Genomic DNA, 27,990 nt, shown 5'->3' on the forward strand with positions numbered 1-27,990 from the left:
CACCTCTTTAGCATTTAAAGTTCGTTGTTTGGTTCTTTTGAGTTGGTTAGTTACCGATCTCGTTTTTTTTTTTTCATTTCGCACATATGTATCTAGTTTTTGAGTTAAGGGAGTGTAGCTCCTGTATTTAGATTCTGGTTTGGAGTCCTAAAATTAAACTTTATGTAATGTCGGTTGAGAAATGGCAAAAACCCACCCCATCCCGAAAGAGCTACGATCAAGAGGACTCCCCCGCCGTGACCTCTCAACTGCCTGTGTGGTTACCAGAATTCCACCCAATGGGAACGTGCCTCTTCATATGTGTATGCGTGCATGTATGGGGAATCACACACACATACAAACATTATATACCCCTTCTCTTCGGGGTAGGTTACAAGAAGAAGAAAGACTAACAAATTAATTTCGATACAAACAAACAAAATATTCTTCAATCAAAAAATCATAAAACAGGTGCGTGTAATATAATTAATTTGTTGAGCAATTAGGTTTTTTCTTGTGTAAAAAATATACTTACATAGTATGTGCAAGTGAAAAATTAAAAACTAAACAGAAATTGTTTTATTAGTGCTAATAGTGGTGGCCAAGAGACATAATCACCATGGAATATTTCCGTATCACATGGCGGTAAACGCAGACTATTAGATTGGGGGGCTACTTGGGCAGGGGCAACGCTTGCTTCGGCCTTTTGAATGTATTTGCTAATACGCGAAAGGCAGGATATGTAGTCCAACATCGAATGAAGAAAATTTGAAATCGTCGAATTTATCTTCAGCTCTACTAGGAACTGCGATGGTTCATATTTGCCACTTAGGGTCAACATATGTCGCTCGAGCTTTAATTGATTCAGCTGCCGAAACATCGTTCATCTCGGATCGACTTCGGAAACTTTTAAAGCTGCCATGCTCAAAAACCAACGCGGTTATTTCGGGACTTAGTCAAAGAGTTTGCAACAATACCTCGAAGAGTTGCTTGTTCGTTTTGGGCTCACCCCGTGACCCAAATATTTTCATATATGCAATGCTTTCATTTTACCAAACATCACTGGCAACTTACCTCCAATCTCAATAGATGAATCGATACTAGATCAACTGCCTAAAGTACCTTTAGCAGATTCTAATTTTCTTCAAAGCGGTCCTATAGATGTTTAGATAGGAGGGGATTTATATCCCAAAGTAATGTTAGGTGGCGTAAAGCGCAGTTTAAATAAAAATTTCCTGTCCTAAGAGACCGTGTTCGGGTGGATCATCACTGGAGCATCTTCCACTGCACAGGTTTCTTGCTTTGCTACCAAAGTCTCAATCCGGGAGGATATCTCGTTAGATTGTCAACTGCGCAAGTTCTGGGAACTGGAAGAAGTTCCTAAAAGAACTCTTCAGTCTGCAGAGGACTCGTTTTGCGAAGAACTGTACTCGAAGACGACTATACGAAACCCGGATGGTAGATATGTCGTGTCGTTGCCGTTTAAAAGTTTTTATCCCACGGATTTAAAATTAGGTGCAACTCGGCCAATCGCGCTGCAGCAATTTTATCGCAACGAAACAAGATTGTTAAAAACCCCTTCGTTAAAAGAAGAATACGACAATGTCGTTAAGGAATACCTTGAATTAGGACATATGTAGCGAGTAGAAGCTCCAAATTTCGAACATTCACCCAGCCACTTTTACCTTCCACATCACGCGGTTCTGAAACCGGAAAGTACTTCGACGAATTTGAGAGTAGTTTTTAACGCGTAATGTAACTCTTCGAATGGCGTCCCGTTAAATGATATTCTCCATGTAGGCCCGGCTCTGCAATTGGATTTAACTCTTTTTATAATTCGGTGGCGGCTGAACAAGTTCGTTCTAAGTAGCGACATACAGAAAATGTATCGTCAAATTCTGGTCAAACCTGAACACAGACCTTATCAGAGGATTATTTTTAGGGATGACCCGCAAGGTAGCATACAAGACTGTCAACTTAAAACCGTCACTTTCGGAATAAATTGCGCGCCATACTTGGCAATTAGAACACTTATTCAATTAGCTTAAGACTGTCAGGATTCACATCTATTGGCAGCTCAAATTCTCCGGAGCTCCATGTACGTTGATGATGTATTAGCTGGATTCCACGATATAGCCACAGCTTTACAAGCGCGAGATGAACTTATCGAATCACTAGATAGCGCTGGCTTGACCTTGAGGGAATGGTCCTCAAATTCGAAAGATATTCTGAGAAATCTTCCGCAAGACCATCTCTTGGACAAAGACTTCTTGGAATTAGACGAAACAAGTACGACAAAGGCATTAGTAATTCGATGGAATGCTAAATCAGATCGGTTCTTCTTTAAAATTCATGTTCCCTCGTTGCAGGACACGTATACGAACCGCGAAGCATTGTCTCTTATAGCGAAGCTTTTTGACCCAGCAGGTTGGCTAGCACCAATCGTGGTGCTAGCAAAAATAGTTATGCAGCAAATATGGTCTGACGGTACTCCCTGGGATAAGCCCTTATCTCCACAAACTCTTTTCAAATGGAAAGCATTTTTAGAAAATTACCAATTTGTAGAAGAAATCGAAATTCGGCGATGGGTATGTTATTCTGAGGAATCACCTTTACAAGTTCATGCCTTTTGCGATGCCTCGGAAAAGGCATACGCGGGGCGATATATTTAAGAGTAGAAAACCAGGGAATCACGTCTTCCAATATTTTACTGGCCAAAACAAAGGTCGCACCAATCAAAAACATTTCACTTCCCCGTTTAGAGCTGTGTGGTGCTGTTCTGGTGGTCGATATGCTTCAACCACTTCTAAAGGAACTTCCATTCAAAGTAGAAAATATATACTGCTGGACAGATCGTTCTCGCGTGGTTAAGAAAAAGGCACTGCTCTTGGACCACCTTTGTCGCTAATCGAGTGGCAAAGATCCAAGATGCTCTCAGCGTTAGGCATTGGAGTCACGTTGATTCCAAGGATAATCCCGCGGATCTTGGTAGCAGAGGAACTTACCCACAGGACTTATGCCCGAATAAGTTGTGGTGGCACGGCCCCTCGTTCTTAGCCAAATCCGTAGAACAGTGGCCTTCCTTGGATGTAGATATAGACGACATTACGCTCGAAGCGAGGGGATTAAAGGCACACACTTCACAAGTGTCGAAGCAGGAGGATCCCTTAGAAAGATTTTCGTCGCTTCCGCGTACACTGCGGGTCTTAGCATATGTGTTTAGGTTCTACAATCGAACTAACCGATATACCCGACGGTTTCATTCTTACCCCTCTCTAATTATTTCTGGAGAAGAAATTTCTAAAATTCGAGTTCGGCTCATAATACTTGCCCAGATGAATCACTTTCCAGAGGAACACAAGAATATTACCTCTAAAATTGCAATATCGTCAAAGAGTAAAATTCTCTCCTTAAACCCATTCCTCGATATTTATGGTGCAATTCGAGCCAACGGTCAACTAACAAATTCGCAGATGTTGTCTGAAGACGAAAAGCTTCCGATTATTTTACCCTATAGTTTTTATTTCGCAAAGTTGTTGGTAGAACTTATTCACAAGGGCTCTCTTCATGGCGGAAATCAATTGGTATTTCGGTTACTGCGCCAACAATATTGGATTCCGAAAGCCAAAATTCTCATAAAGACCGTCATTCATAATTGTGAACCGTGTGTTATACACAGAAAACAAAATCAATGTCAAATGATGGCGGCTCTCCCGGAAGAACGGACCGTACTTTCCAGACCCTTTGGAAATACAGGTGTAGATTTCGCAGGTCCATTCGACATTAAAAGCTTTTCGGGAAGATCTTACAAGATGACTAAAGGTTACGCTTGTGTTTTTGTATGCTTTTCTACGAAAGCGATTCACATAGAAGCTGCCAGCGATCTTTAAACAGAAACCTTTCTAGACGCATTTTCAAGGTTCATTGCCAGAAGAAATTGTCCAAAAAATATCTTTTCGGATAATGGAACTAACTTTGTAGGCGCATCCACCGTTCTTAAACGGGACTTTAAAAAATTCATTACCACAACCCAAGAGTCTGTGTGCAACCTATATAGCCTTCAAGAAGTCTCCTGGTATTTTATACCGGCAGGAGCTCCTCATATGGGTGGTCTCTGGGAAGCAGGGGTTAAAGGTTTAAAATTCCATCTTCGTCGTACCGCTGCTTCTCAGAAATTCAGCTTTGAAGAATTTCAAACCCTTCTTTGTCGCGTCGAAGCCTGTCTAAATTCAATACCGATATCACCTAATTCCAACGACCCCGCTGATTGCGCAGCTCTCACTCCGGGTCATTTCCTAATTGGGGGGGCCAATACTCGCCCCACCGGAACCCTCAATCGAAACAAATCCAATCTCATTAATCAACCGATGGCAAAAACTTAAGGCTCTTAGTCAACAACATTCCCTTCGCTGGAAGGAGGAATATTTAAAGGAACTTCACAAACGTCATAAATGGAAGCCCCTCAAAAGGGTATTGCCATCGACGACCTAGTTGTAGTTCGCCATGAAAATCTTCCACCTAATGAATGGCGCTTGGGTAGGGTAACCAATATATACCATGGAACTGATAAAAGAGTTCGAGTGGCCGACATTCGCACCCAAAAGGGAATGATAACCCGCCCCATTGTAAAGTTAGTTGTTTTACCAAACTAACCTTTAGCGTTTATCATCTCTTTTAATCCAGGCTATCCGACAGCCCGAAATTCCGTGTTCGGATGGGTCCTTTCTGGCCCATGTGTCCTTTAAGGCACAGCGACCCCTTAATGGGTACCGTTTCGCGTTCGCGTGGGTCCTATCCGGCGCAGGTGTCCTTTCAGGCACAGCGACCACCTAATGGGTACCGTTTCGCATGTTGTAATTTTTATTAAGTCAAAGTATTAAATTGAATTGAACTTAATACATGAATTATACTATCTGGGTAATTAATCATATAAGTCGCCGTTACATTATAACCCCTACGGGGCAGCAATTATGAATTTATAGCGAATTATGAATTAAAGCACATTGAAAAAAGCTCAACAATTGATTATTATTGCACGCATGCTAGGATAGAGACTAGTACATTCTTATAGTTGAATTCATGTAAATAATACCTTCTTTCACGTTACCACCTTAAGGAGCTTCTCCTTTAGTAGTTGCAATTCCTCAGCAGTTCCCTACAAAGCAACTCTGTCATTGGAAAATTACCAGTGATCACTTGCATACTATGAGAGAAGTAACTAATGATTGGCTGGAACGATGAGTCTTTTGATAACTATCATCGGAATCGCATCCAGCCATCATCGTGTCTTACAGGTAATATATAAGTTTTTCTCTTGTGATTAACTTTCTAGTTTACCTGCAAATCTATATACTTACTTACACTTTTATCATTATTCTAATTCGTTGGTTTTTATTTCTTTTGGTACCAAATATGCCGTGAGTTCGTACCGGCATTTTCTTCGTTCGATCGCCGCCCGATCAGTATGATTGTAATTCGGGTAGTGATCTCATATGCCACTTCCCAATCGGATAGAATATCAAGGGGTTTCAAGTTTATTTACTAAGTGAACGAATAAGAGAATATACACCCGTTGATTCCTTAATGATATCTTATTTCGGGTTGTTGTTATACTAAACAATTATTCTACACATCATATTCCACTGTTCTTGTTAAATTATTTTCGTTTCGAATAAATTTTTATACAAAAAATTTGCTGTTCTCAAAACAATGCTCTGTCACAAGCAGAATAAGCAGTTCTTACCATAATTTTAGTTTATTTTGTCTTTGCACACCTCCATTCTGGAAAACATAACACATTTTTGCTGTTGTGCTTGCGACGGCTTTAAGTTAGTAAGTGCTTTATAAATGGTTAACAACTTAATGGCTATTTCATATTTAAAAAAATAAAAATGAAAAGTTCAGCCAATTTTATATTTGCATTGAATTTGTTGCTTTGGTTTTGCACAACACTGTATACATATATGTACATGAATATGAGTAATTTTTCTGAAGAGGCTACATGTAATGTAAATCTCTTTTTGCAATGAAAAATGAAATATATTAGCCCTAGAGAGAAAATATATGGGCAATGAAAAATAATAAAATTTAGTTTTATTTTTGATTTAAATAAAATCAATCGCAAAGTTAAGGTTAGGTTAGGTTGAACCGGTAGCCGGCCAATAAAGGACTCACATAGACTGAATGTGCCCATAGTCTTACCAGAATTTGTCTAACGGACAAACCCCAATTAAGTACCCGGACTTATAGAATAATCCGCCCTCTTGGCAAAATAGTTTATTTATTTATTCAAAAGCTAAAATTATCATCATCATATACATATATTATTTCTGTAAGGTCTTTTTGTGTTATTTCCTAATTTTCTGCTCTCATTTGGAACCAATATTAATAAATAAGGTATCGTGTTAAAGGTGGGAGTTAGCTCTACATGCAAAACCATGTTTTAATTACCAGAGTGCTTTTGTTTAAGCGTATTTAATAAAAATAAATTATTTAAAATGAGCGATTGTGAATGCACAAAAAAATCAATTAGTACTGCAACGCTATTGTGACTGAACAATATTAGGCAGTGGTGAATATGGTGAATATCACCCACTGCGAGCGCGCTATCTACACGTGAAATTTGAAATGCGAAATTAAAGGCAGTAGTGAACCAACCCACTGGGAGCGCGCCATCAAGTTTTACACTTGAATATTGAAATTCAAACAGCTGTTTAGGCATATTTGTATAATGTTTTGTGGTCTCACAAGAGTAGCTGATTTTATTCGTAATTGAAAATCTTTTTTATACACCTGTCATAAAATACATAATTGGTAAGTTCTAAAATGTGCATTTTTACATGAATTACATGTGAACACATTTTGTTCATATTGTTAGATTATAATGCCTAGGGCCACCTTAAATCCTTCAACTGAGCGAAGAAGACGTCAAGAAGGTAGAAGAAGTCGACCAAGTCAGGAACGAAATATTCATCTAGCCCATGCAAGGCAAACAATGCGTAACCGCCGACAGGAACAAAGTGCTCAAATGGTAGTCCAGCGTAGGAGTGACTTGGTACCATCATATATTTTAAAGTTAAGCAGCGACACAAATTCTAGGAGAATACAGGAAAAGCTTCCAAAAACTTATTGTTGGGCACGCCTCGGAATCATTCAAGAACCACATAGCGTTGGACGTATGGATCAACAATGTATATTTTGTATGGCCAAACTATTTGCCAGTGAAGTTAGCGATAGAAGTTCTCCAATTTGTTGTCACAAAGGGAAGGTGAGTTTGCCAGAAATTTCTGTATGTGAAGAACTTAAAACTATAATCGAACGCAATGATTCTGTAACAAAAAACTATTTGGAAAACGTAAGAAAATTTAACAACGCTCTAGCATTTGCATCAGTTCAAGTAAACTTTGTTAACATCCCTGGAAGAGGCCCCTTTTGTTTCAAGCTAAACGGTCAAGTATATCATAGAATTGGAGCTTTACAACCACCTGAGGGCGAAACACCCTCATATGTTGGCCTCTTTATTTTAGACAATGATGATGCTTTGCAGTATCGTGCGATTTCTTTAATTTGATGCTGGAGAAAATTATACTAGCTGCAGAACATAACCGCACTGGAACAATCTAATATATATTATAAATGGGAAAGTTTGGATGTTAAGATGTTTGGATGTTTGGATGTTTAGATGTTTGGATGTTTGGATGTTTGGATGTTTGGATGTTTGTCCAGACGTTTGTCTTTGTGACTCAATAACGCAAGAACGGCTGGACCGATTTGGATGAAATTTTGCACACATATAGCCAATAGTCTAGAAGGATCTACTAGCTATATATTTTTCAAAAGGGGCGTGGTCCCCGCCCCCCAGGAACAGTTATAATTTAATTATTATATTTTTTCGTCTTTGCGACTGAATCACGCCAGAATGGCTACACGGATTTTGATGAAATTTGGGACACAGACAATAGTCTACTAGCGAAATTTTTTTCGAACATGGAAAGAGGGGTGGGGTCCCACGACCCCTTCTAGAAATTATTTTTCATAATTTTTACACATTATAACTTTACGTATACTGGCCTTCACCAATATCACAGACTCAAGGTGTCAAATAAGTCGAGGGCTTACAAAGTAAGCAGTGACACCCTCCGCCCGCCCCCCTTTATCTCCCCCTCTGGTGTAAAATCCATAAATTGTTATAACTCAATCTAAATTTTCTCCTAAATCAATAGTTTTTGGTATCTGGTACATAGAGAACGAGATCTAGACAATTTTGGAGGAACGATCAGTGGTCCTCTCCTCTACTTCCGCCATCCGCCCTCCATCAATTGTTTTTATTAGCACGCTTTTATTAGCTTTACCTGTATGTTTCTATCTAACTTTTTATTCGCTCCAATACGCCTGCTGCCTTATTAACATGGTTTTATAATTAGCTTCACCTTATTTGTAATCCCGTAAGGGTCATATCGAGACCCTTCCGGGATCATTTCTGGATGGTTTTCGGGATCGGTCCGGGATTACGCCGGGGTAATTTGGGGACTTTTTCGGGACTATTTCGGGATCATTTTGGGACCCTTCCGGGATCATTTCTGTATAGTTTACGGGATCCGTCCGGGATCCCGTCGGGGTTATTTTGGAACATTTTCGGGACTATTCCGGAATCATTTCGGGACTATTTCGCGATCATTTGGGGACCCTTCCGGCATCATTTCTGGATGGTTTTCGGGATCCGTGCGGGATCTCGTCGGGGTCATATGGGGACTTTTTCGGGATCATTTGGGGGCTCTTCCGGCATCATTTCTGGATGGTTTTCGGGATCCGTCCGGGATATCGTCGGGGTCATTTGGGGACTTTTTCGGGATCATTTGGGGGCTCTTCCGGCATCATTTCTGGATGGTTTTCGGGATCCGTCCGGGATCTCGTCGGGGTCATTTGGGGACTTTTTCGGGATCATTTTGGGGCTCATCCGGCATCATTTCTGGATGTTTTTCGGGATCCGTCCGGGATCCCGTCGGGGTAATTTCGGGACTTTTTCGCGACTAATACGGGATCATTTGGGAACCATTTCGGCATCATTTCTGGATGGTTTTCGGGATCCGTCCGGGATCCCGTCGGCGTCATTTCGGGACTTTTTCGCGACTAATACGGGATCATTTGGGAAGCCTTTCGGCATCATTTCTGGATGGTTTTCGGGATCCGTCCGGGATCCCATTAGGGTAATTTCGGGATTATTAGGGGATCATTTGGGAACCTTTCCGGCATCATTTCTGGATAATTTTCGGGATCCGTCCGGGATGCCGACGAGGTCATTCCGGGACTATTTCGGGATCATTTGGGATACCTACCGGCATCATTTCTGGATGGTTTTTGGGATTCGTCCGGGATCCCGTCGTGGTCCTTTCGGGACTTTTTTTTCGACTAATACGGGATCATTTGCGGACCCTTTCGGCATCATTTCTGGATAGTTGTCGGGATCCCGTCACGGCCATTTCGGCACTATTAGGGGATTATTTGAGGACCTTTCCGGCATCATTTCTGTATTGTTTTCGGAATCCTTTCGGGATCCCGTCAGGGTCATTTTGGGACTTTTTCGGGGCTAATACGGGATCATTTGGGGATCCTCTAGGGGTCGTTTCGTGACTTTTTCTGTTTTATTTCGGGATAATTTGGGGACCCTTCCGGCATAATTTCTTGATGGTTTGGCGGATCCATCAGGGTCATTTCGGGACCATTTTATGATCATTTGGGGACCCTTCCGAGATCATTTCTGGATCCGTCCGGGATGCCGTAGGAGCCATTTCGGGATTTTTTGTTACTTTTCCGGGATCATTTCTGGATATGTGCGGGATCCCATCTGGGTCATTTCCGGACTATTTCGGGATCATTTTGGGATCCTTCCGGAATCATTTCTGTATGGTTTTCGCGATCCGTCGTTGATTCCCTCGGAGCCATTTCGGAACCTTTTCTGGAGTATGTCGGGGTCATTTGGGGACTTTTTCGGGATCATTTGGGGCTCTTCCGGCATCATTTCTGGATGGTTTTCGGGATCCGTCCGGGATCCCATCAGGGTAATTTCGGGACTATTAGGGGATCATTTGTGGACCTTTCCGGCATCATTTCTGGATAATTTTCGGTATCCGTCCGGGATGCCGACGAGGTCATTTCGGGATCATTTGGGATACCTACCGGCATCATTTCTGGATGGTTTTTGGGATTCGTCCGGGATCCCGTCCGGGTAATTTCGGGACTTTTTCTCGACTAATACGGGATCATTTGCGGACCCTTCCGGCATAATTTCTGGATAGTTGTCGGGATCCGTTCGGGATCCCGTCACGGTCATTTCGGAACTATTAGGGGATCATTTGAGGACCTTTCCGGCATCATTTCTGGATTGTTTTTGGAATCCTTTCGGGATCCCGTCAGGGTCATTTCGGGGCTTTTTCGGTATCATTTAAGGATGGCTTTCAGGATTCGTCCGGGAACCCGTCAGGGTAATTTCTGGACTTTTCCGAGACTATTTCGGGATCATTTTGGGACCTTCCCAAGATCATTTCTGGATGGATTTCGGGATTTGTCCGGGATGCCCTCAGGGTCATTTTGGGACTATTAGTTGAGCATTTGAGGACCGTTCCGGCATCACTTCTGGATGGTTTTCGGTATCCGTTCAGATTTCCGTCGGAATAATTGCGGGACTTTTTCGGGATCATTGGGGTCCCTTCCGACATCATTTCTGGATGGTTTTTGGGATTCGTCCGGCATCCCTTCGGGGTCATTTCGGGACTTTTTTTCGACTAATACGGGATCATTTGCGGGCCCTTTCGGTATCATTTCTGGATAGTTGTCGGGATCCGTTCGGGATCCCGTCAGGGTCTTTTCGGAACAATTGGGAGATCATTTGAGGACCTTTCCGGCATCATTTCTGGTTAGTTTTCGGGATCCTTTCCGGGTCCCATCAGGGTCATTTCGGGACTTTCGGCATCATTTAAGATTGGTTTTCAGGATTCGTCCGGGATCCGTCAGGGTAATTTCTGGACTTTTCCCAGACTATTGACGGATAATTTTGGGACCCTCCCAAGATCATTTCTGGATGGATTTCGGGATCTGTCCGGGATGCCGTCAGGGTCATTTTGGGACTATTAGGTGATCATTTGAGGACCTTTTCGGCATCACTTCTGGATGGTTTTCGGTATCCGCTCAGGATCCCTTCGGAATTATTGCGGGACTTTTTCGGGATCATTTGGTGTCCCTTCCGGCATCATTTCTGGATGGTTTTTGGGATTCGTCCGGCATCCCGTCGGGTTCATTTCGGGACTTTTTCTCGACTAATACGGGATCATTTGCGGGCCCTTTCGGCATCATTTCTAGATAGTTGTCGGGATCCGTTCGGGATCCCGTCAGGGTGTTTTCGGAACTATTAGGTGATCATTTAAGGACATTTCCGGCATCATTTCTGAATAGTTTTCGGGATCCTTTCGGGGTCCAGTCAGGGTCATTTCGGGACTTTTTCGGGATCATTTAGAGATGGCTTTCAGGATTCGTCCGGGAACCCGTCAGGGTAATTTCTGAACTTTTCCGAGACTATTTCGGGATAATTTTGGGACCTTCCCAAGATCATTTCTGGATGGATTTTGGGATCAGTCCGGGATGCCGTCAGGGTCATTTTGCTATTAGGTGATCATTTGAGGACCTTTCCGGCATCACTTCTGGATGGTTTTCGGTATCCGATCAGGATCCCCTCGGGATCATTGCGGGACTTTTTCGGGATCATTTGGGGTCCCTCCCAAGATCATTTCTAGATGGATTTCGGGATCTGTCCGGGATCCCGTCAGGGTTATTTAGGGGTGCGTTCGAGATCCCGTCAGGGTCATTTCGGGACTTCTTCGGGACTATATCGGGATCATTTCTGGATGGTTTATGGGATCCGTCCATGACCCCTTAAGGGTCATTTCGGGACTATTAGGTGATCATTTGAGGACCTTTCCGGCATCACTTCTGGATGATTTTCGGTATCCGTTCGGGATCCCGTCGGAATCAATGCGGGACTTTTACGGAATCATTTGGGATTCCTTCCGGCATCATTTCTGGATGGTTTTCGGGATTTGTCCGGGATACCGTCGGGGTTATTTCGGGACCTTTTCGGGGCTAATACGGGATCATTTGGGGATCCTCTAGGGGTCGTTTCGTGACTTTTTCTGTATTATTTCGGGATCATTTTGGGACCCTTTCGGCATAATTTCTTGATGGTTTGCCGGATCCATTAGGGTCATTTCGGGACCATTTTGGGATCATTTGGGGACCCTTCCGAGATCATTTCTGGATCCGTCCGGGATGCCGTATTTCGGTATTTTTTGTTACTTTTCCGTGATAGTTTTTGCACCCTTCCGGGATCATTTCTGGATCTGTGCGGGATCCCATCTGGGTCAATTCCGGACTATCTCGGGATCATTTGGGAATCCTTCCGGAATCATTTCTGTATGGTTTTCGCGATCCATCGTGGATCCCCTCGGAGCCATTTCGGAACTTTTTCTGGAGTTAGTCGGGATAATTTAGGGACCCTTCCTGGATATTTTCTGAATGGTTTTTGAGATCCGCCCGGGAGCCCGTCAGGGTCATTTCGGAACCTTTTCGGGATCATTTTGGAACACCTTCAGGGATCATTTCTGTGTGGTTCTCTGGATACTTCTAGAATCGTGTCGCTCTCATTTCGGGTTTTTTTGGGACTATTCGGGGAACTTTTGGAGACCCTTTCGGGGCATTTCTGGATGGTTTTCGGGATCCGTCCGCGATAGCGTTGGCGTCATTTCGTAGCTTTTTCTGGATAATTTCGGGATCATTTGGGATCCTATCAGGTTATCAGCTCATTTAGTTCTTTTTTTTACTCAATTACAAAAATAAAATGCATTAGACAGAAAACAAAATTTTAAACAGATAATAAGCAGGCTAACGCGAATAGCCCATATATTTAAAATTTTCCTTGCGGACGGGGCCGCGGGTAAAGGCTAGTATACTATAAAAGCGTGCAATTACAGCCTAACATACTCTACAACGTTGAACAAGAACGTCAACATGGACAAAAAGCTTTTAGCAAACTGAATCAAGAGCAAACGTCAATAGTGGAAGAAGTCTTGAGTTCGGTTAGAAATGAATCTCCAAACTGCTATTTTATTGACGCACCAGGTGGTTCAGGAAAAACATTTATTTACAATACGCTATGTCACATCCTCCGAGGGGAAAATAAAGTGGTTTTACCAGTTGCATGGACAGGCATTGCTGCGAATCTGTTACCTAGGGGACGAACTTCACATGCTCTTTTTAAGCTACCTGTGCCTATTTTAGATACTTCAGTGTCATCTATGTGGCCAAACTCAAAAGAGACACAGCTTTTACGCGAAGCAGATTTATTTATTTGGACGAAGTATCTATGGTACCTAAGGATGCAATAACCATTGTTGATAAGCTTTTGAAAGATATAACAAATGTGAATTTGCCATTTGGAGGAAAAATATTTGTATTTGGAGGTGATTTTTGAAGGAAACTTCAAATTTTGAGAAAAAGGTTTGAAAAATCCTGGACCTGGACTAATAAAGGTTTCAAACCATTTTTGTTTTTTTTTTTTTTTTGCGCAAGGCGCGCACGGGTCCACCTAATAATATGAAATTATAATATAGCTATATAGCCATATCAGCAAAGGCCTTAGGCTATGGCAAGATAATGATTCACTAAAATTGTCGTTAAGTTCGGGAAAGTTTTTATGAATTAAAATCATTGTTTTTTAAAATGAAAAAAAAAAAAAAAATGTAGAAAAAATTGGTCTATTCACGTCACCATGATTATCAGTTTATCAATTTAAAAATTATTTCTGTTCAGTGCGTTTTGTTTTATTGATAAAGTATAATTTATTAGCACATAAGCAGACTGATAAGCTCGCATATTTTTATTTAATCATTGTTCAACCATTTTTCATTCTTTTTTGGGCATGAAAAAACAACCTAATGCAATTATTCCGATATCCGGAAGTCTTTGATTGTTTCAACTGTAAACATAAAAATAATCATATTATTATAAAAGATACTAAATATCTACAAAAATCGAATTACAAAATTGCAGGTTTTGTTAGAAATTTTACTTCAACGAGAGCGGGGCCCGTTTATGGATGTGTTGCGATCCGTGATCGAAACTTATTTTTTTTAAATCACAATAGCTCTGAAATGGTGGATTGGATGAATGGCATATGTGAGCTAGCGAATACACATAGTACCCGTAAGATCCATAACTCATAACTCATTATAATTTTCATAAATAGTTTGCCAGTTTCATAGTTATCGCTTGTATTAAAACCCGATTAAATAATAAAACGTTCCGAGTTATGTTTATGTAATTTAATAAAAGTAATTGAATTTGACATTTATGTTTAAAGAAAGAATAGAAAATAGAAATTCATATGCCGATTGTCGTGAGCTTATGCACGCTCGCACGTCTGCACTCTTCGAATGTTCACCCGTAACTAACTGTCTTTGACAGCTCGGCCTTTCCTGACATTCGTCCTCCTAGGACGTCTCATCCTCGGTACTTTCGTTTGCTTCATTATAGTCGCCTTCGAGATCTGGACTTAAACGGCACCATGGTTTCATATGGTCGCTGGAGACTACATTACAGTATCTTCGTTGTGTACGTGGTGCGTCGGGTAGATCTTCCACAACGTATCGATCATGAACCAGCTGTTTTGTGACAATATAAGGCCCCTTGAATTTCGGATCGAGTTTGTGTGTGTCACCTGTTGCGGTTGGTACATGGTCAATAACGACCAATTGTCCTTCGTTGTATACTGGTGGACTCTGATGCTTTTGGTCGTATCTTTGCTTCCATTTTTGCCTCTCGTTGCTGATATTCTGTATGGCGTTCTGTAGCTTCTCCTGTTTGTCGTCGTCATCTGACATGGATATTTCGTCGCTTAGTGCTTGTATTAGTCGATTATCGCTGACGCATCGTAAATCGAAATTGAACACAAGTTCGTTGGGACTTATCTTTGTTGTGCTATTGTTTTGCGAGTTAATGCACCACTGGATGTTGGAAAGGGTGCTGTCCCAATCTTTGGTGGTCTTTGTTGAGCATCGAATTGCTGATAATACGGTGCGGTTGACGCGCTCTGCCTGGCCGTTTGCTCGGGGCGTTCGTACAGCTGTTTTGACGTGCTGAATCCCAAAGCGTGTCATAAAGGATTCGAATTCCTTTGATGTAAAGGCAGTTCCTCGGTCAGTGGTAATCCGTAAAGGCTGCCCGAAAATTGCCATAACTTCTTGCAGCATTGATAGGACTGGTGTCGTTTTTGTGTTACGTACCGCTTTCAATATCGTGTATTTGGTGAAACCACAAACTAAAACAATGACGTATTGGTTTCCTCGTTTGCTTTTGGTGAACGGTCCGAGATGATCCATATACATTGCTCGAAATGGAATTGGTAGAACTTCGGTGAGATGCATTTGACTTTCCAGTTTGCCTCCTTTAATCTTATTTAAACAGCATTCGGGACAAGCTGCGATATAAGACTTTACGTATCGCCTCATTTGCCTAAACCAAAAATACTTTTGCAGACGTTGTAATGTTTTCTCGACTCCAAAGTGGCCAGCGTCGTCATGACAAGATTTGGTGACACGCCACCTGATAGCCTGAGGAATAACTAGTCGTCGCTCATCTTGGACAATTCGATATAATCGACCGTTGTGAATGATGAAGTCATCCCGGAACTGAGATGCTCCATCGCCGTTTGTTTTCAAAGCTGTAACAATTGTTTTCACATGTTCATCCTGCATCTGCATTGTATAAATCCAGTCGTCGCTCTTTTCACTGGTTATAGCTAGAACTCTTTCAGCTACAGTCTCCGGCTCAGATGGAGGTAGGGTAGGCGAACGGCTTAAGCAGTCGACGTGCTGCATCTTCGAGCCTTGACGATGCCTACACTCAAATTCATATTCTTGTAGGCGTAGCCACCATCTGGCTATACGTGGTGGTAATTTCGACGTTGCTTTTGTTGTCACGATCGCATTGCAGTCCGTAACTACGGTGAACTTCGTGCCTAATAGATACATTCGGAATCTGTCTAGTGTTTCCACTATGGCTAGGACTTCTAATTCATGGCTTGCATAGCGTGACTCTGCATCATTGCACTGACGGCTATAAAACGACACTGGTTTAAGACCATCAGCTTCCTCCTGCAGCAATATGCCTGACAAACCAAGGTGGCTGGCGTCCGTATGCACCTCATGTGATTTACTTGGATCGTACAAGACTAGTACTGGCTTAGACGTGATTGCTTGCTTTAGCTGGTCAAACGCTCTGTCTTGTTCTTCTGACCAAATGAAGACTGCGTCTTTCTTTAACAGCTTTGTTAGTGGTGCTGCGATGTGGCTATGCTTCTCTACAAACTTTCTGAAGAATCCGGTCAGTCCCAGAAACTGACGTACTTCTACGACATTCGATGGTTTGGGAAAATCGCTGATGCATTTCGTCTTGCCATTACCTGGACTTATGCCGGTGTCACCTACATTGTGACCTAGAAATTTGACGGTCTCGCAAAGGAAGTTACATTTGGAAGGTCTGAGTGTGAGACCATATTAACGTATCGCCTCCAAGACTTCTTTTAGCACGATCTTACCTTCGTCCACTGTTGGTGTTGCTATTATCATCTCATCGACGTAGCTGATGACTCGGTCTCGATTACATAATTTTGACGTTACTTTGGTGATCATTTCCTGGAAGTACATTGGGGCATTGACTAATCCGAATGGCATGACATTATATTCGACTAATCCATCATGAGTAAGGAAGGCAGTATATTTCTTGCTGCTTTCATCCATCGGAATCTGGTAATAGCCAGAGGTCATGTCCAATGTAGTGAAGAATTTCCCTCCAGCTAACTTAAAGAGTTGCTCTTCGACCACAGGCATTGGGAAGTTCTTACGTTCAGTGACGGCGTTCAGTGCCCTGTAATCGATGCACATTCGGCTCTCTCCGCTGGCTTTGCGTACTAAAAGTGCCGATGCAGCGTGTGGTGATGTACTTGGACGGATTATATCGTTGACCAATAAGTTGTTTAAAATTGACGTTAATTCTCGTTGTTGCGATAGTGGAACCTGATATCGTTTTCCGACTATTGGTCCCGACTGTGTCACTTTAATTTCCATAGTGGTAGTGTTACATCTTCCCAACGTTGACACATCTTCCGCAAAGCAATCTTCATACTCATGTAACATGGACTTTACATCGTTACGTTGTGTATCATTCAGCTGATCGTTGATTTTAAACATGTTCGATTTGACTTGTAACTGTAAAGACCCATTGTCGATGACCAGCCGTTTGTTGGCTCCGCACAAAATATCTCGTCCAAGTAGTAGGTCATACCCAAGTGTATTGCCCGGTACTACGTATAAGTTTGCGTGGACATTTTCGTTATTGATCATTAACTTTACGTCGGCCTTTCGTGTAGATTCCACAGTTGAACCTCCGAAACCTTTAAAGCGCTTATATGCAGGGATGCATTGCGTCGTTGGTATTACTTGTTCGCTTATTAGTGAGTGGTCGCTGCCTGTATCGACCAATGCGTCGTAAGATTTACCATCAATTGTGACGTGTTGAATTATAGGTGGCACTTGCGAAGGTTTTTTCGACTCCACAATTTCTGCTACGTTTGGCTTGGTGTTTACTCGACATTCCTTGCTGTCATGGCCCACTTTCGAGCACTTAGAACAGCGTTGTTTCTTTTGTGGTTGCGGACATTTAACAGCGATATGTCCATGTTCATTGCAGTTGAAGCACTTCACTGATCTTTGCGATTGTTCAGAGCGTCCACTGCGCATGTTAGTGCTAAACGTTGACGTTGGGTTTGGCTGTATCGAATTTGTTGACTGTACCGTTTGTAAGTTTTCTAGTGACTGTAGCAGCTCATTGCTTGTATTTAGATTCATTGCTAATAGCGTACGTGTTGTTTGTGGATCGCTTATACCATTGATCGTATAAAAGTTTATAGATGCGTCATCTAAATTACCCCGTCTTCCGAGCGTTAACATCTCGTAGTAATATTCAATCAATGTCTCGCCAGATTTTCGCTTGCGTCGGCCAAGTTCCCTGTGAATTTCCGCAGAATTTACTACACACGGAAAATCTTTCAATAGCATACTCACCAAATCAGTCCAAGACTGGAACACCGGTTGAGCATCCAGCCAGCTTTTTGCTACGCCTACGAGCTTTTGTTGTGCCGCAAAAAGTAGCAAATTGTCACTCCATAAGTATGTTCGTTGCAGCTGCTCAGCCTTCGTTACAAATTGTTGTGCAGTGATTAATTTCTTCAACGGGTTAAACTCTGGTAAGATTCCAACAATGTCTTGTATTTTGTACGTGGATGCCTGCTGTGTGGTCGATTGTACATTGGATTCTCGTACTGTTTCTTGGGATGTAACAGGTTCAACGGATGGTCGTGATGCATTTTGCGTTTGCAATGACCTTGTTAATTCCGTGATCATATCCCTCAACTCACTGATTGGTCTTTCCCAAGGTTCTTCCTGATCGATCTCATTGGCATCAATTTCATCAGACTCAAAATGTTGAATTAATGCCGCAACTTTGTGTGCTTTATTGCCTGTCGCTGAAATATTTGCGTTTCGCAATAGTTTATTTATTTGTGCCACGGTTAAAGATACTATTTTTATTTGCATGGTGACTTTTGCTTCAGTTTTTTCCCTTTATTTTACAAGCCGTTGCTTAAGCAATTAACTTTTGCTTCCTTTCGTCGCCGTTGCTTGCCAAAGACTGTCCGTTCATGTCGCTGTCTGCTTGCCACTCCAGTATTTTTCCACTTCGACCCCAAGCAAGCATGCCAACAACAACTTTCGTTTGTTTTCCCGTTAGGCAGAACAATTCTGCGTAGCGTCTGCTGCCGTTGTCCAATTCCTGTAAAGCTAGATCGCTGCGCCGTCTCTGCGTTAGCGTTGATTTGCGCCGTTTAAAACGTTGAGTAGTGTTTATGTGTATGTTCGCTTTACTGCTTCGTTTGCACCCGTAACGTTGATTGTCGTTGGCCTTTACACACATATACACATGTGACGTTGCCGCCTTGCCTTTAGCAGACTTAATTCGCTGAATTTTGCACTGTCTTTCGCTACAACAATAACGTTGCTGTTTGCTGTGAAAGACTAGCCGTTGCCAGTGCCGTTTGAAATATTTTCCGTTGAGCCAAGTACGTTGCTCCTTTTGTTAAGCTTTTCGTTTTAAGTATTTCGTTTGAGCAGAGAACGTTGCTCTATTTTGGTACATACATCTGTACGCGTTGAGGAGAAACTTCGTTTTTGTACATTCGATAGGTAGACATATATGTATGTACGTATGTCTAAAATATTTTGTAGGCCCGCGCGAATCCTACTTCTGAACTATTAAAACCCGATTAAATAATAAAACGTTCCGAGTTATGTTTATGTAATTTAATAAAAGTAATTGAATTTGACATTTATGTTTAAAGAAAGAATAGAAAACAGAAATTCATATGCCGATTGTCGTGAGCTTATGCACGCTCGCACGTCTGCACTCTTCGAATGTTCACCCGTAACTAACTGTCTTTGACACTTGATTGAAAATGGTTTTCAGTCACTGATCGTAATACGGACCCAGTATCTACAGTTTCGCGTATAAAGAATCAAATTCTTAACTTTTTTGGCATACATTTTTTATTTATCACATCAAAATTATAATTTGGCGCATAGTCATAGTCAAAATAAAATATATATATATAAATAGATACCCACATTCTTTATTAAGACGGCAATAAATATACTTAAGTACCTACTAAAAATTAAAGTTTATATTCAAATAAAAAATATTCCTACAAAAATACAAAGTAAAAAGAGTAGAAACATTAAAACAATCCACATGCTCCACAGAAACAAATACCACGCACAACGTGTTGTTGTCACCAACGATGGGTTATTTTATTATTTTTACCGGTAACAAACTCCTAAACATCCACAACAACTTATTAAAAACAACATTACCTCATTACAAAAAACTAATATCGAAACAAGAATAGATGAGAAGGGGGAGAAATTTAGGTTACATTTACAACTGCAGTTGAACGTTTGCGCATTTTTGCATTAGGGTGGTCGTTAAAATCTAAATGAACAGTTTTTTAGACTGACGCCTTCAAAGAGTAGTTTCACGGTACATAAAAATAAAGTTAGGATTATTGGTTCGAATTTGATCTCAAGGCCATTAGCAATAATTTTTGTTAGAAGATATAACGTATAAATACTTTAAAAAGTAGTAAATCTTCCAACATTTGGAAATAATCGCATTTTTGGAAATAAGCAGCTATACATGAGGAGATAGGTCTACATGTTATATTCAGGTCTTATTCTCGGTATACAAATTTCACGCTTTTAACTAAGTTTTCTCCAATTTATAATTTGGCGACTTAACTCCCTCACCAATCCATGCTCTCTCAACTTTTTCGACAATCCTTTTTCTTGAAACTTTCAATGTTTTTGTGTTGGGAGTTTATTACTAGCGATGGTAATATTCATCACAGTATTTTCGAGCTTTATTTTGCAACAAGTAACATGTAGAGTGATTTTGATATATTAAGGGAAATTTGATTTAAAATTCAATGGTGTAGCCTCTATGTAAAGCGGCGACACTGCCATCTATAGATATTCGTTATCGCAAATCTAAATATCGACCTTTGCCAAATTCTTGTCATCGCTGGTTATTATCGGTTTGTTTGGGAAAAAGTTGGGAGAGACCTGTTTAATCTTTGTAATGAAGTTATTGTCATTGCCACATAGTTCAGCGGTGGCAGAAAGAAAGTTTTCCGACTTAGCTTTAATTAACACGAAGCTAAGAAACAATCGAGATTTTAAAACTATAAACAGCATAATGCCATCAAAAGAGTAGTGTCCAAAAGGAAATGAAAAGAATTACGTATGGTCGGCTAAACAATCGAGTGTATTTATTATTATTTGTAATTGCATTTACTTTTGATCTCATTACACATTTAGGTATGTAATTACTTCTAATGTTAAACAAATTATTTTTCATACTCGTACACACAGCATATGTAATAACATGATTTTATGTTTTTGTTTTTTTAAATTTTGTGTAAAAAAATGTATTCTTAATTTTTTTCTAACTGTTTTTATGTTATATATCCGCTAAAATAAAACAAATATCAATGCTGCAGCAAAAACGCAAACTTTATCGGTTACTTTACTGCTCTCTGAATATACTTTTTTGGACCACCTTAAAGTAGAAAGCCATGTTTTGTGTTCATCCAACAGCCTTAGGTATTTGTTTTGTTTTTCATATTTACCTTTACCGAGTACTGCCCTCGTTTTGTTTTATTTACTTTCCCTTTATGTTATTTCATTCACGTTTTATTCGATTGCCTTGCTAAGCGACAAGCGCAAGCATTGACTTTGAACTACAAATTTGATTCTAATGCTTACAATAGCCAGTCGCTTGGTAAACTACATATGGTAACACCCTCTGCGTAATGAGTCTGGGTCGGAGCCGTGTAAATCGAATGGTTTATTCACACATGGGAAGTTCTTTTTCAAATCGAGCACTTAATTTTGTTTTATGTTTAATTCAGTTTACGAATTCCTCACATAACATAATTTTACATACATACATATACATATATATGTTTCTGAGGATATATTTGTTAATTTTCTTTTGTCTGTTTTGAGCATGAACAATGCAAATTATAAACTTATACATCTTAGCTTTTATTTATCCTAAATATATGAAGCAAATATTTCAAATCAAGGACCCCAACCGTTGCTTTCAGTTATACATATAAAGAGTCTTATACGTCATATATGTGACGATAGTTTTGCCAAAGAAATTCTGAAAAATAGGTAAATACTTATTTTATTTTAATACCGATCATAACCGGAGCCGGACTAGATTTGTGTGAATGAGTCATAAGCAGTGTTGCCAGGTTAGCCTTTTCGAGGCTATATTTAGCCTTTTTTTTTGCCTTTAGCCTCGAAATTTTGTGTTTAGTTTCGTGACTTTTTTCTAGCCTTTTTTACTCCGAATATATTTTTAAAAATTTCTAAAATAAAATAATTTCAATAGTTCCTGTGAACACCTAATACCTAATAATATGAGTTCTCTACAAAAGATTAATTCTTTTTCTGCTCAAAATTCGTTGAAAATTTCAAAGCCAGATGTATTTTCTTACTTTGAGAAAGAGAAGTATAGTTATTCTTCAAGTCAAATAGCATTAATAGAGCTGCAGTGGCGAAAACTTATAACTATACAATGGAAAAATGTACACTCCACCATGGAATTTTGGTCGGAAGTCCGAGAACATAAAAATGCATTAAACGAACTTCCTTTTTTAGAACTTGTCGAATTCATATTTAGTTTTTTAGTATTACCACTCAGTAACGCGGAGGTTGAAAGAGTTTTTAGTGGCATGAAAATTCTGAAAACTAAATTAAAGAACAAACTAAAAATTAAAATGCTTAATGCGCTGCTTAATATTAGATGCTCGTTAATACTGTTTTCACACAGACGGCTTATTGAATAATAAAGGCAGTTTTCTACATTAAGACGCTTATTGAGCTCAATCTTCCCTACAAATTTCGAATCTATAATTATTTCATTAGTAGCTAATCGAATGCCTAATGAAGTCAAAGGCACAATGCAACTCTGTTGGGAGCGTACAGTTTCTTACACCCCTATTATGAATTTTCATACGATATACGATAAACGCTTGCTAGCGTATCGTAAAAAATCAGCTTTGATATTGCGATTTTCACACGCCCGATAGATGTACTATTGTGAATGACAGCAGAGTTTTGTTTAAAAATTTTTGTGAATCTATACGAAACAGATAGCAAAACAAAACCTAAATACTAAAAATTCAATTGTTTTGTACGTAAAAGTGGCAAAAGTTTTTAAAACCTGTAATAATAAAATGTTATCTGCAACCTCTGTTGCCTTTTTTATAAACTCAAATGAACAAATTGACGAAACTTGCATAGAGGTCATAGAAAGAAGAAAAATGAGAGATGCTTCCAATCTTCTTGAAATGAACTTTACACTGTAAGTACTTGACATACTAAAAGTAAAAAAAAAGTTGAATAAAAAATATAGATTTCAGAGTATGTCTTAACAGAAGTAGAAGGCAATTTGCGCGCCAGTAAAAATAGGTCATCCATCCCAAATATTTTGAAGGTTTGTACTACTTTAAGGTTTCTTGCCCAGGGTGTTGCAACAGAGTGTTGGGGCTTTAGTTGGATTCTTTTGGATTTTTTAATAATTTTATATTTACTTTTATTTAAATAGCTCCCAACGTATCGTGCAAAAATTTATCAACGATAGCTAGCTTAGAAAATTGAACAGCTGGTGCGGTAGTTAGCGTATGGCAATACCACGATAACCGATAAACGCTAACGATCGGATTTTACACGCTTGAATTTATTTCATAATACGGTACAACAGATTGCAAGCGTTTATCGTGTATCGTATGAGTTCATAATAGGGATGTTAGTTTTTGGTGTGTTCAGTGCTTAAAAATGTCATTTGTCAAAGTAAATGTCATTGTCTGCAATGCGGAACGATACAAGGTGGCCGCATCGAACAGCTGATTATAACCTTTTTTTATTTGATTTGATTGTCGCTGAATCAAACCAAGATTTTATATTACCTTAAACATTGTAAACATGACATAATAACTTGACAGTTTAAACTTCATTTTATTTAATTTCATAAGTATGGCATCCTTTTATTATACATATAAATTTTCGTTAAACACGAAATTGAACGAAGCGTTTCTTCATAATATCTAAATCGCTTCCTTCAACTTCATTTTATAGAAAAACCTTCGAGGAAATTAAACGAACAAGTAAGAATCTTGTTACAAAATTTTTAATTTAATCATTTACTTATTATAACTATCTTGTAGATATTAAAACTTGCACAGTAAGACTGAATAAACACTGTCATGTTAAAATATTAGTTGTGTTTCCTTGAAGCGTTAGTTGCAGCGATAACATTTTTTAATATTTGTTCTGAGACAAATCCGCAAACTATAATTACAGCGTGGAATCACATGAATACTCATGAAACGATACGATCTTAGAAGCGACAAAAACGAAATACCATTGGTCGATACGGAAAACAATTCAACGGACTCGGACACCAGCGCTGAGATGGCTTCAGCCAGCGAGGGAGAAACTGATAAAACAATCACACAAACAGATAAGTCAATTTATGAATTTAAAGCACAAATAAGAGAATTGCAGCTCCTATTGGCGGCCGCAGAAAAGGAAAAGTTAGATTTAAGAGAAACAATCGCATTACAAGCGAAATTTTGTACAGAAATTGCAAATAACACAGGTTTCGTCAAAACCCCTTTAGCCAGCATCATCTCTGCCGATGATGTCTCTGTTAACGTCACCTCTGCCGACGTAATCTCTGCCAATGCCTTTTCAGCCCATGTCACATCTGCCGAAATACCCTCTGCAAACGTTAACGTAGTTAATGGTAGCTTTGCCAATGCTGCCGCCGTATCCTCTGCAAACGTCAACGTAGCCAGTGGTAGTTCCAACGCTGCCGCCACTAAAGTAATTTTTGCCGACAGCACTAGCGCAAGAGTTGGCTTTACAAACAATAGCCCCTGCAACATGCTCCCTAATACTGATATCACTCTAGGCCATGGTAACTTGCCTAGTATCTATACTACTGCCGCATATGCTAGTGTACAGCCAGCCTACCTAACCTATGCCGACGTCATGAACACCAGAATCAGTCATTCTGTAAACTCTAATGTAAGCCAAGCGTGTAGTAATATTTATACTAGCACAGCCTTAAATGTGTCAAGTATTAATGGATTGTATTCCCCATTTGCCATAAGTCAAGCGCCACCAGCACAGTCAAGTGTGCAGCCAAACCAATTGCCACCGTCAATTTCTATACAACAGCCGTATGTACGCAAATTACACGACCTGCCTGAATTCAACGGATCGCCGGAAGAATGGCCAATGTTTTTTGCAGCATTCAAGGAAACTACCTCAATGTATATGTACACAGATTTGGAAAATTTATTCCGTTTGCAAAAGGCTTTAAAAGGGCCAGCCAGACAGCGAGTAGAATGCCTACTAATTCACCCATCTAGTGTAGGTGCTGTAATATCTACGCTTGAATTCCATTTTGGACGTCCACAGCTACTAATACGTAGCCAAATAGCTAAAGCGCGAGCGTTTCCAACCATAGCCGAAGGAAATATGTCCGAAATTGTAACCTTCAGTACAATGGTGAGCAACCTAACTGCTTTCTTGGAAAATGCAGGAGCAGCATCTCATCTTTCGAATCCGACGTTGTTAGACGAATTACTAAGTAAATTGCCGATGAATAAACGTGAAGAATGGGCCAGGTATACTTTCTCCACGAAATTGTGTTTCCCAAGTGTTCGCCATTTTAGTAATTGGTTACAAGAAGTCGCTATATTTATTTCAATTGCTACAGACGTTGTGCCGGTAGAGACTTCCAAAACAAATGAACAGTTGATTTCGAAGGCAACCAAGACATTGAAACCAGTGCTAGTGATGACAGAAAGTAAATGTTTATATTGCAAAGGTAACCACAATTTAAGCCAGTGTGAAAAGTTCAAAAATATGGACTGCAGCGATAGATGGTCATTTGTGAAAGCAAATCACTTATGTTTCAGTTGTCTACGACCTGGTCACAGCACTATCAATTGTAATACACGTCGCGAGTGCGGACTTGAATTTTGCCGTAGATATCATAACCGGCTATTGCACGAACGAAGTAGCAAAAATTTCAATGGCAATTTAAAGTCGACGTCGACTGCGGACAATGCAGATGTGGAAAAGCAGGCAGCTGACACAGCAAATGTCGTCACTATATTCGCGAAGGAATTTAGTAAGCAAACGCTATTTAAATTTCTGCCTGTAGAAATAAAAGGACCAAAGGGTAGTTGTAAGGTTATTGCATTTGTCGATGATGGTTCTAAAATATCCTTGATCGAAGAGCAGGTAGCTAAAACTATTGGCTTGAATGGTCCAGTTGATAAATTATCATTAAAATGGATAGGAGGTAAGACCACAAGCGAACTATCACAACGATTAGACGTCGAAATTTCTGGCTTGAATCAGAATACAACATTTCAGATGAGAAATGTACGCACAACAAGAAAGTTAGAGCTACCAGCACAAACGTTGAATGTTGACAGTTTTAAATTAAAGTACGATAAAATTCGAAACTTGCCAGTGGATGATTATGTTAATGCTGTGCCACAAATTCTCATCGGTATGCCGCACACAAATTTGGTTCGTCCAATAGAAGTTATAAACATAGACGATTGTTTTTCTGTCCACAGGTCAAAGTTGGGATATATGCTCTTCGGATCCAACGAAGATAGTGTAGAAGGAGTTGTTTGTCGTATAGACTGCGAATTAGACGCAATCAACGATATTCAGCAGCAAATGAAAGAATATTTTACGCTGGAGAATTTTGGTATGAAGCCCCTACAGCCGGTTATGTCTGAAGCAGACAAACGAGCTGAAGCAATTTTATTGGAGACAACCAAGCAAATCGGTTGCCGTTATGAAACCGGTTTATTGTGGCTAAATAATGAGGTAGAATTTTGTGAAAGCTATAGTATGGCACTGCGTCGTCTGGAATCATTGGAGACAAAATTTGAAAAAAAAACCGTGAATTTGGGACTTGGTACATTGATAAGATCAATGAGTATTTAAGTAAATCATATGCTAGGAAACTATCACGGGCGGAAGCAATGGAGGTTAAACCTCACACATGGTACCTACCCCATTTTGCGGTATGTAATCAAAATAAAGAAAATAAACTACGTTTAGTATTCGATGCCACAGCGTCAGTAAATGGTGTTTCTTTCAACTCAAGGCTAATGAAAGGTCCAGATGCTTATCAGCCAAAGCCTTTATTGAGTATACTATTTAAATTTCGACAGGGTGTCATTGGCGTATGTGCAGACATACGAGAAATGTTTAACAGAGTTCTGATACGCCAAGAAGACCAGGATGCACAACGCTTTTTGTGGCGGGGTGGAAATTCGTCAAAGGAACCAGATGTATATATTATGAACGCGATGATATTTGGATCAGCCTGTTCACCATGTTCTGCACAATACGTGAAGAATACAAATGCGATGAAGTTTCGAGACCTTCATCCAAGAGCTACTAGTGCTATTATTGACCGCCACTATGTGGACGACTACGTAGACAGTTTCGAAACAGGAGATGAGGCTATAAGTGTTACAAATGCGGTCAAGGAAATTCACAGCTATGCCGGGTTCGAGTTGCGAGGATTTAAATCCAACTCTGAAGAGGTCTGTTTTGCACTCGGGGAAACGAAGACCCCTCTTACGCACGTTGAAACAATGAGCTTTTGCTCCAACGAATCCATGGCAGAGAAGGTACTTGGAATGTACTGGCGTCCACTGGATGATTCTTTCTGTTTTAAACTAAAATTCGTGAAAGTTCCGAATGACGTCTTGACGGGAAAAAGGCGACCGACGAAAGCTGAAGTTTTAAGCCTTACCATGTCAATATTTGATCCGTTCGGGTATCTGGCGAATATTACAATCAAATCGAAAATTATCTTGCAACAACTATGGCGGTTAGATGTAGATTGGACAAGTTCTATTCCGGAGCAGGTTTATCGGGAATGGTACAACTGGTATACAGAGCTCGACAAAGCTAAAAGTCTTATCATTCCACGCTGCTATCACCGGAATTTTAGTAACTTGGTTTCCACAATTGATTTACATATTTTTGTAGATGCCAGCGAGTTTGCATTTTCTGCGGTTGCTTACTGGCGAATCAAATTCGATGGTGAAGTCAATGTAGTCTTCGTAGCTGGAAAATCTCGTTGTAGCCCCGTTAAAGCACTTTCGATACCACGACTTGAACTGCTGTCTGCCGTATTGGGCGTTCGTCTGCAGGAGGCTATTTTAAATGGTCATGA

The 27,990-nt window shown here is 40.2% G+C and overlaps 2 protein-coding genes across 5 annotated transcripts in view; both read left to right on the plus strand.

Moving 5' to 3' along the window:
• LOC137238533 (acyl-CoA Delta-9 desaturase) overlaps positions 1-27,990 on the plus strand; it is a 149,965-nt gene that overhangs the window by 45,334 nt on the left and 76,641 nt on the right. The gene's annotated exons all lie outside the window — the stretch shown is intronic.
• LOC137245804 (uncharacterized) lies at positions 23,666-26,774 on the plus strand. Of its 2 annotated transcripts, none has more exons than XM_067777007.1 (2): positions 23,666-23,869; positions 23,930-26,774. In XM_067777007.1, exon 2 carries the CDS (start codon positions 24,087-24,089, stop codon positions 26,742-26,744), a length of 2,658 nt encoding a protein of 885 aa, XP_067633108.1. In that variant the 5' UTR covers positions 23,666-23,869; positions 23,930-24,086; the 3' UTR covers positions 26,745-26,774. The 2 variants fall into 2 exon arrangements, with proteins under 2 accessions (XP_067633108.1, XP_067633117.1); XM_067777016.1 differs by having other exon boundaries at positions 23,666-26,295; positions 26,366-26,542.

Source organism: Eurosta solidaginis, chromosome 1 (genome assembly GCF_040869045.1).
Source record: "Eurosta solidaginis isolate ZX-2024a chromosome 1, ASM4086904v1, whole genome shotgun sequence".
NCBI lineage: Eukaryota > Metazoa > Arthropoda > Insecta > Diptera > Tephritidae > Eurosta > Eurosta solidaginis.

Excerpts from the sequence above, each read along its gene's own strand:
- LOC137245804 (XM_067777007.1), top strand. The coding sequence starts at position 24,087 with ATGAAACGATACGATCTTAGAAGCGACAAAAACGAAATACCATTGGTC.